Source organism: Fundulus heteroclitus, chromosome 23 (assembly GCF_011125445.2).
Source record: "Fundulus heteroclitus isolate FHET01 chromosome 23, MU-UCD_Fhet_4.1, whole genome shotgun sequence".
NCBI lineage: Eukaryota > Metazoa > Chordata > Actinopteri > Cyprinodontiformes > Fundulidae > Fundulus > Fundulus heteroclitus.
The window spans coordinates 7201356-7211589 of record NC_046383.1 but is presented as its reverse complement, the minus strand read 5'-3'; the positions used below and the strand labels follow the sequence as shown (position 1 = coordinate 7211589).

The 10234-nt window shown below is 38.9% G+C and overlaps 1 protein-coding gene across 2 annotated transcripts in view; it reads right to left on the bottom strand.

Moving 5' to 3' along the window:
- Positions 1 to 2825: 2825 nt before the first annotated feature.
- kdrl (kinase insert domain receptor like) overlaps positions 2826 to 10234 on the bottom strand; it is a 64624-nt gene continuing 57215 nt past the window's right edge. The window contains exons 27-30 of one of the 2 annotated variants that reach the window (XM_012861799.3): positions 9756 to 9871; positions 8661 to 8739; positions 7693 to 7793; positions 2826 to 3458 (exon numbers count right to left, since the gene is read on the bottom strand). In XM_012861799.3, the coding sequence (XP_012717253.3) occupies positions 3275 to 3458; positions 7693 to 7793; positions 8661 to 8739; positions 9756 to 9871 (480 nt within the window). In that variant the 3' untranslated portion in view covers positions 2826 to 3274. The remainder of the gene's footprint in view (positions 3459 to 7692; positions 7794 to 8660; positions 8740 to 9755; positions 9872 to 10234) is intronic. The other variant, XM_036127201.1, reaches the window with a different exon arrangement.

Genomic DNA, 10234 nt, shown 5'->3' with positions numbered 1-10234 from the left:
GCTATAGGCTTAGGCTGCTGGAGGACATCAGGGTCTATTTTTTTCACTCTGCTGAGTTCTCCTACTGTTCTCCAATTTACATTGCTAGTTGTTACTTCATCTTTTAACTTTTAGTTTTCTCTCTTTTTCTCTTCATAGAAGGTACACCTGGTCTGGCGTTCTGTTAGCTGTGACATCATCCAGGGGAGGCGGATCATCCGCTATTACCATATAACATAGAAAGTACTCCTGGGTCAATGTGTGCTTCTGTGCTTTCTGTGTCTCTGCTCTGTCTTCTCTAAGCCCCAGTGGGTCGAGGCAGATGAGCGTTCACACTGAGCCTGGTTCTGGTTCTGCTGGAGGTTCTCCTCCCTGTTAAAGGGGAGTTTTCCTCTCCACTGTCGCCTCATGCTTGCTCAGTATGAGGGATTGCTGCAAAGCCATCAACAATGCAGACGACTGTCCACTGTGGCTCTACGCTCTTTCAGGAGGAGTGAATGCTGCTTGGAGAGACTTGATGCAACCTGCTGGGTTTCCTTAGAGAGGAAACTTTCTGACTAACCTGGAGGATTTGATGGAATATGACTTCGTAAAGAGCCTTGAAATGACGTGTTGTGAATTGGCGCTATATAAATAAAATTGAATTAATATTCAAAATGTGTGTACATTGAGAGCAAACCGTTTTGTGTGTGCAAACTTGGCAAATAAAGCTGATTCGGATAAATTTCTTACTTTTCCAGATCGTGTCAGGACCCGGAGGGTTCCGAGATTTGTAATTTTCCGACACACATAATGTAATTTCATAAATAAGCTCCACTCCAATCAACAAACACTAAACTCATGGAGACAAATGTGAGAAGAAAAATCAATTACTACATCCAGAAGAGGTTAAGGCTCGTCTTTTGTGATTCACAGAAATCGGTGCCCAGCTTCCGCTACAACAAAGTGTTTGGTAGGAATCAAATAGTTTTCCAATAATAAGAGTCAGAACTAGAACGGCTGTATAAATATATAAATCTTTATTAATTTCTTTATTTAACACACTTGATTAACAGTGTTGGGTAGCATCACACTTAAATAATACTGTTAAGCTCCATGTGGGATTGAGTTACAGAAGCAACCTTTATGTGTGGATTTTTGCAAACAAATGCAATAAAATTAACTTTTACAGTGAAGGTGAAACGTTCAAAAGGAACAACTGAACTAAGTAAGTAAGGCATATTATTAGTTCAGTTGAATCTCCTTTAAAAGTAGAAAAAAGATGTGGATATAAAAAAAAGAAATAATACAACAAATACTGCAAATGTTAATTTCCTACTATATAGATACGAGTTAAATATAAACAATACATCAGAAATCTTCTCAGTCTCAATAAAATATGGTAACAGTACAAAATATATATACTTGATATAAAATATCAGTGCATAATTGTTCTCCACATCATCCGGAAAAGCATGGATTCATTTTTACTCACAAATACTCTTTTCATTTTATGTTTTTATAGTGGTTATTGAACACATCTTAGCTGCATTTCCACCTGCTCAAGCTTCCACTCCACAGCACTTGCAGTGACAAGAAAACGTCTTTACGGGCACAAAACGAGGCCCACCAACCTGTTTGTGTGGAGTTTCCTGCAGATTTAACCTTCCTGCGACTACAGCAGCAAAAACAGGGAGATACCAGAAAATCTGAGCGACAAAACGATCCTTTGGTTAACCGTTAAATCTGGATGAACAACGAAACAATGAGCGACAGTGTTTGAAATCTATAAATACACAGCTCCTATATGTGCTTTTTGGATAAAATGTTCCTATGAATCTTTGCTCTAATTACACATATTTTATCTGCATCTGCATAAAATGAAAATATAGAAATCACATTTTTTTTTTTTGTTTTTAGGTTAGACCAAAAATAAAATAAAATAAAATAACATGGCATTTGATCTAAGCCAAACTGACACAGGAGGAGACTTCACACAAAAGTTTGGATGTTGTGTAAAATCTGAACCCTGTTTCCTTCATTAACCTGTGAGTTTTAAAACTATGAAGAGCAAAACGAACAGAAAAAAACAATTTTTTTTCCTGTATGGGTAAACCTGAGATGGCTGGGCTATTAATTTAATTATTTTAATCTCCTTTTCTCAAAAAGGAGATTTTAAACATTAATGTTTTCTATTTTTTTTTAATCTTGTACAGCATTTAAGGCTCACCACCCCATCTTTGATGCTCTCCTGGTAGATTTGTAAAAAGCCTTAGAATAAATTCACCTCCTGTTGCAGTAGCATATTCTCACACTCGAAAATGTAGAACAATCCAACCTTTAATTTGAGTGGATGTATTAGGTTGGGGGAAAATCCAAAGCTGAGTCTCATTTAAATGTTATTTTAAAAACAAAAACAGCAACCTAAAAGGTTCCTCTAAAATCCATCAATGCACCCGAGTCACTTAAAATTTGTTCCTTGCTATTTCAAGTGGATCAGCGTGTCAGTGATCTCCTAATTGTTGTTTCACTGGGAAGTTGGATGTGACACAGAGGCCTGTTTCTCTTAGGCATTGTTCAAAATGGGAAACACAAGAAAGCATCCAATATTTCTGAGCTTAGTCACATAAACTAGCCCACACCTACAGTCAGAGTGATAATTTAAAACAACTAGAACTATGAGAAACATCCAGGTTGTCAACGTAGGTTTATTTACCATGACCACAGGAGAACTATTCTGTTTTTATTCTCCTATCTTTTAATGATGTAAAGCTTTGCATTGTCCTTTTACTGAAATGTAAAATGCAAATAAATCTGCCTTGGCTTGCCTTACTTGAAGTTTTTCACAAAGTCATGTAAAAGATTCATTTATTTTAATATTCTTTTATACGTATAGGATGTAAAAAATCAACCAATATTTTAACGTTTTCCCTCCTGGGTTTCCCTCTTCTTCATCCTCTTCATGGGTCTTTTTATTTGTTTTTTTCCTGGGGTAAAGTCGGGATCGATGCGGTTTGTTTCACAGTAGATCAGAGAAATACCTGAGGCTGTTTTCAGCTGTTTTGACACATCACAGTGAAGGTTGGGACAGACCAGCAGCATTAACGTAAGCCAACGTGTGGAAAAAAAAAAAAAAAACAGGAATCACCAGTCCACGGAGATCCAGTGGAGCTGAGTCACTTCTGAGCACATAGAGAGGGAACCTCGTGTTTCCCTCTCCTACGGTGACACAGAGCCGTCAAAACAGAGGAGAACAAAGCCGGGGGCCTTGACGCTTTTCCACCCTCAGATCCTCCAGTGGGGTTCAGACGGGAGGTTACACGGGAGGGGTGGAGTAGCGCACCACATAGTTGTAGTCAGGCGGAGGGCTGTGACACTCCAGGCTGGCGTCCAGAGCCGAGTCGTCCAGACTGAAGTCTAAAGGCGGCACGGTGGGCGGGAACTTCTCCTTCTCCAAGTCGTTCAGCACCGACTCTTTACTCTTACTCACCGCCTTCATCCTGTGAACACAGAGACGCTCAGGTTACAGGGGCCTGATAAACCGCCTCACACGCAAAACAAATTCAACTTAAGAGAATTAAGACACACAAAATAACATTTCAGCAAAACATCTAAAACGGCAGAACATGACTGTAGTGTGAAGGAGTTTGCATACATGTTGCATTTTGTTCTCTACTTTTTAGGCTTTACTGTTTTAGACTTAGAGACTTAGACAACTTTCGTTTCGTACAGCTTTTGTAAATCGCAGTAGAAGTTAAATTACAGTCTTAGGTGCGGCAGAGATTTAGAAGTAAACAGTAGATTTTAAATATACAGTATACAAACAGTTGAAATGTAACAAAAAAGAGACATTATTTATGTACAGATTGGATTGTGCAAGGGCATTTGTGCATGAATGCATTTGTTTGTGCAATTTTAAGACTAGGAGTCCAATAGCATTTTTAATGCTGTATGAGCTGCAATGATGCAAAAAATGTGCAAAAAATGTGCAAAAAATACAAATGTGTATTTTTCCTTTGTTCACTGCAAAAAGGGAGCTAAAAGTAAGTAAAATGTTCTTGAAATTAGTGTATTTTTACTTGATTTGAGCAGGTAAACAACACTATGCCCATAAAATATTTGCAATTAAAATATTTCAAGTGTAGTGTAAATAATTATCTTATTTCAAGGGTAAAATACTCATTCTATTGGCAAATAGTCTTACTTACATGCTTAAATCAAGGAAAAATACACTAATTTCAAGAAAATTTTATTTAATTTTATTCCCCTTTTTGCAGTATAGACCCAATTTCTTGTTTTAGTTTGGTCGTCTGGTTCCTTTGTGCATTTCGCTCTATGTTACTGTTTTTCTTGTCACGCCGTTTCTGCATTTAAAGACTTCTGGTTTCATATTCTGAGTCACTGTGTTGTTGGATCGCGCCGCTATAGATCAGCGTTTCCCAGTCAGGGCCCACTGTCCTTCGTGTTTTAGGGCTGTTTCTGCTCCTAAATGATTGCATTACCTGCTCAGCATGCCTTTAAGCAGCGGAGGCCTGGTAATCAAGCAAGTAATGTGTGCAGCAGCTGGAAAAAGCCTGAAACATGCAGGTCAGTGGGTCCCGGGGAACAGGAAGGAGAACCACTGTTTTAGGTGTTTGTACAGTTTTGGTTCTCTTCACCTAAATCTCTCTGTTGTCTTGGTCTTCTGGTATCTCATGCAGCTCCAGGTTAATTAGTCTCACCTGTTTCTCATCCCAGTGATCAATCTGCTCAGGTTTATTCATTCATTGCTAATTGCTATTGTTCTCAACTTTCCAGGTTTCTGACCCTGGGTTTATTCTCCTTCCTGCTCCATTAGCCAAGTTTAGTTTTTTTTTCCTGCTTTGGACTTTATACATTCAGTTCTGTTAGTAAATTACATATTCTTGATATAACTGCCTGTATTTGGACTTTAATTCTGCACACATTTAATGCAATGTGACCTGGAGGGATTCTGCACTTTATTTTTCCTCTTTCAATAATAATTCTTCATTTTCTAAGAAATTATGATTGTTTTCTGGATTAAAACTGGTTCCATCACAAAGACTATGAAGCCTGAAAATGGAAATAAAATCAAACTTAACCTTTCATTTATTTGCTACAGTCTATGAAATACTAATTGGAAACATTTTTTTTTTTGCAAAACTAAAATTGTTGGGGCTTTTTCCCCTCTGTGTTATCGCAATTGTTTTAGTTTCTTCCAACATATTTTACAATTTAAACACAAAGATATCTGAGACTAAGAAGAATTCTTCTATGCAAATAAAGTATTTAATACGCTTTAATTAATTAAAGTAAAAAAAAAAATCAAAGCTCTCCTCTAATAATCTCTGTATATAACACTGAATTACCTTTTAGTCTATAGTTTCATAATTCTACAATTTAAAGCAATTTTATTGTTTCTTTCAACGCATATAGAAAGTGCACCTCCTTAAGATGGCATTTTAACTTTTGTGACATTATATAAACTTGTTTTTAAAGCAATTAATGCATCGTATAGAATAAAAACTAGTGCATTGAGCAGGAAATGAAAATAATCATCAGCTGAAACTTCAGCATGGATCACCCTTGATCAAGAACAAGAATCTTGGTGAAACGAATCAATGAATAGCGATAAAATAGTTTTTTATCTCGATCAAGAAAAAGGAGATAGGTAAAACATATATTCCAATCATGATACATACAAATGGCCCTAATCCCTGTATTATTTTATTTTTTATTTTATTTATTTATTTGACAGGGACAGTGTACATTAATTAGCATTCCTGCAAATGCACCAGAATTAGCCAAAAGGCTATTTTTCATCGGCTGTCCCTGGACAGATCTTAAAATTGTCAACAGTAAGAATTTTACAGTGAACAACACAAATATAAAAAGATTATTTTAATGATTTAAGGATTATTTTATTGCAGAAATCCTAAACATGTTAAGTAAATTGTATTTTTGCCATATTTCTACCGCGCCTTCTCCGACTCTCAAAGGAAAATGTCTGATAAAGTTGACTTTTATGTTGTAAATTTGAATATTGTAAAGAACAAATGAGGACAGAGAACTTTAAATATTGTCCTCCCTGGATCCAGATAACCAGGTAAACCGTCCCTCTTGCATGACAGATGTTATTAATCATTCTCAGGTTTTTCTCCTTGGTTTCATTCCCAGATTGTGACAAACTGAGACTTATTGTCTCGGACGTTGCTACGGGCTTCCAGAGCTTCTCCCCTCACAGTAAAGGGTCAGTTCCCAGCAGGAGGAATTCAGTCCTGATTAATAAACTACCTGGTAAACCAGCCGTTAAAAATTAACATGTCATGAGCTTCTGAAGTGAAATAAACAGCAGAGTGGCTATACATGTTTGTTTTTCGGTGCAAATGTTGCAATAATCTGGATTTAGATTGTTTTTCTTGTTTTTCCCAGCAGAGAGAAGCGAGGCCAGATGACTGTAGAGGCTGCTCCTGCAGGGGAGGTCCCTGTAAACCCTCTTAAGTTCAAAGAATGGCAGTGATTGAGTGGCTGCCCAGCGAGAGAGTCCTCCCCTCCAAACATAGATCATTGTCTGGATGCTTGGGCTAACTCTTTGTGCCCGGCTGAGGGCTCGATTGGACAGGCAGGCCTATAACGAGCTCTCGATGTTTCGTTTTCAGATCTAAAGGACACTTTGAGCGCAGCGGTGTGGAGTTTGGTGAGCTGTAAATGAGTTACAGAGCCTCAGAGGGTGTCTTCAGCTCGGTCCCATACGTCACCCCCCCCCCCCACAGCAGCTGCTTGCAAGTTAAATCTTAATTGTTCAGGCAAGTTTAGGCTCTTTTCCTCCTTGCCTTAATAGAGACTCAGAAGAGAAGCACGTCCAGTTTGAGCTCCAGTGCTTTGCTGGTGTATCAAAAGTCAACAAAATGTAGGGTTAATGGGTAATTATTGGGCTTTTAACACTCTGACCCTGAAAGCAAAAAGATTTCCAGACATCTCCTCTCGTATTTGAGATATTCCTCGAATGACCTCTAATTTGAGAACATAGTGTTGGAGATTTCTATCTTCTGAGAGCTTCATATGTTTTGTTTTTTTTAATAAACGCACATCTTAAAGTCATCAAAGTCTGAACTGTATTCACTGCAAAAAAGGAACTAAAAGTAAGTAAAATGTTGTTAAAATTAGTATATTTTTCCTTGATTTGAGCATGTAAATAAGACTATTTGCCAGTGGGATGAGTATATTTTACCCCTAAAATATGATAATTAGATACCCTGCACTTAAAATAAGATGATGGAGATGAATTGTTCTTATTTTAAGTGCATAAATCTTATTCCATTGGCAAATAGTCTTATATACCTGCTCAAACCAAGGAAAAATATGCTAATTTCAAGAATTTTTTACTTACTTTTAGTTCCCTTTTTGCAGTGTTGTCGGGGTAAAAATTGCCCACAAGATTTTCTGCAAGGTTTTTTGTTTAGGATGCTACAGATGAGAGCCTCGCTCTACCTTTGTTTTTAGTACTTTAGTTGTAAAGCTTCAGCTTTTTTCCTCCCACTCCTCTCTTATGCGCTGGTTCCTTTGGACGAAAGAGGAAACAACCCGCCGACGTCTTTTAAATGTGTGCGTTTGTAGGACAGTTACAGCGTCTACATTCCAGCACGGCGGGCCGGTTTCCATGCTGGTTCTCTGCGATCGTCGTCTGTGTTTGTCGCTTTTTGAAGGGCACCGGGAAGGTCGCAGCTTACGTACGCCAGGGCCATGATGCTCAGAGGTCGGCCGGCCAACGATTCGAATCGCATCAGCGTCTTCATGTTGTCGGACGAGAGGCCCATCCCGCTGTCCGACTGACCCTGAGCAGGACGGAGACAGAAAGATGGGAATTCATGAAAATTTTAGTACTATAAGTGTGAAAAAGAGCCGTAGTGTGCAGGAGTTTCTGCATTTTCCTTTCAAGGAGCAAAGCATTTCTTTAAAGTGGTCTGCAAACTGTCCTTTAGGCTTTCTTGATGTCTTTTAACCCGTTTTCTTATAACTTTGGCTGCTTTTTCTACTTTTTGACAGTTCATTCCCTCATTACTTTTCACTAAAATGCAGCTTAGTTTGTAAAGCCACTAGATTCTGCCCTGTGAATTGATCAGGCAAAAAAAAAAAATTATATACCATTGGAAAAACGATAAGTGATTAAACTAAAAAAAAATCCTAATTCAAATGGATCTTTGAGTACTTTCTCACAAGTAGCCTGTTGCCATTTAGCACCTTGGCAGTCTAAGTCTTACTTGTCGTTTTAGGGTATGAAGAAAGGAAATAATCATTTCAAACTGATCCGAGTATTAAAATTAACATTTTGTGGTCTCCTCATGGTCTACTGTGTTTTAAAGCTCCAACAGGGAGATTTCCAAAGAGCTTTCTGCTGAAAACTGCTTTTAATTGGGGGTTAATGCAACTCGCTTGATGGATTTCTTCCCTGTTTCTCATAGCCATTATCTGCTAGATACTGTTAATGTTATCTTCTCCTCAAGTTTCATGATTCATTTCAGCACACACATTGCAGGAAAAAAAAAACATTTCATGACCAATTGCAAAAACAGTTGAAGTCTGAAAAAAAAAAAAAAACACCTCTGGAGAACTTCTGCCCGTATTTTCAGCTTAAATTTAAGTAACTGCGTTCAAGCTCAGAGTTCATATTTAAGTTGCGGAGCAGAATTTGAGCTACTGACCTCTTGGTTTTCATTTTTCCCGTTCTCCATGGTGATCTCATCAAAGGTTTTCACGCTAGCGGGGCGGATCTTTATGTTCCTGAGGGGGGGGAAAAGGAGGAGAAAAATCCAGCTATGAGAGTTTGTTCCGATTTGACCGAGAGTCAAGTTCAGCAACAGAACCGCGGGAACCCAATCATTTACGTCAACAACGTTCAGCATCCATGACGCTGTACTTTGATAACGCACACTGCTTGCTTTGCATTTCAACACTTAAACAGAAGCTCGGTTTTTTACTTCAGGGCTGACTGTCATTACTGCCTTTCAGCGCCTCCTCAATAAACACTCGTGGAAGAACTGTGAAAACCCAAGAGCTTAACAAATATTGTTATAAGTGGGTTTAAATCTTGACGCCAGCGCTGTGTTTTCTTTTCTTTCTTTTTTTTTTTTTTTAGGGGGGTGGGGGGTTCCTGATGGGAGCAACAGCAGTGAAAGCTCAGGAGCTCCAAATGCGTGCATTTCTTATCAGGTCCTCATTGTGCTCCGGTCGTAGCTAAACATCTCCTCTCAGCTAAATCAGAGCAGGAACAGTTGGTGTTTTTGGAGATTATTCAGCAAAGAAAAGCAAAAGCAATCTGGGTTTTCGCTGAACCGGTCTGAGGATCGGTTCGTGCGTGTGTCTGTGTGTGTGTGTGAGCAGGTTCACAGAGGAGAGCTGCAGACTGGAGCCAGGAAAACAAAGCGTGCGCAGCCAGGCTTGCCGCTCTCTGGAACTGGACACATGCAGAGCTGCTTCTGCAGGAATTTAGCCGCAGGCAAAAAACGCAAGACATTTGTAAAATAATCGCATTTGTCTTCCCTCCTGTAAAATAAGTTACAGGGGGTTAAAGTGTCATAGATGAAGCCCGAGGGAGGCGTAAATGTCGACACCAACATTTTAAGATACAGGGCAAGGCCTGCAGAACATGAAAATCATGAGCTTTTTTAAACGGAGGGCATAGTTTGGTATCACTTTTAAAGTAGATTGTCAAATAATTCAATGAGGAAAGGTATATAAAGTGTCCTGATTTAGTTCCATACGTAAACTAGCCACTGAAGAACAATCCAGGCACTCACCAGTTGCCCCCTGAGTCGCGGAGGGAGACGGGCCGTGTGGACGTCTCGTCCGGCTCCTCGATCTCTCCCACCTTCGCCAGCAGGGCTGTGTTGATGGGTATGTAGTGTTTTCCCTCCTAAATCAACACAAGAGGTAGATTTATGGCTGGTGCTGTGCGCGCTGTGCAAACAAAAACATCCAAGGTTGGTGGCGAAGAGCCAAAGAAACCAGAGTCATGCTTAATAAATCCAAAGCGCTTAATATGAAGTTGGAGCAGCGGAGTTCATCACCGCGCTTTTACGCCATTAAGTGAGAAAAATTACATCCCTTTATCTTTAGAGTGCCATGATTAAATTTACGTTATTATGATTTTATTTGATAGACCAACACAAAGTGATGCGTAATTGTGAAATGGATGGAAAATGATACATGAGATAACAAGGCAAGCATCTTAAAGACTTTTGGGGTTGCTGTTGTTGTTTTTTTTACCAGTTTTGCT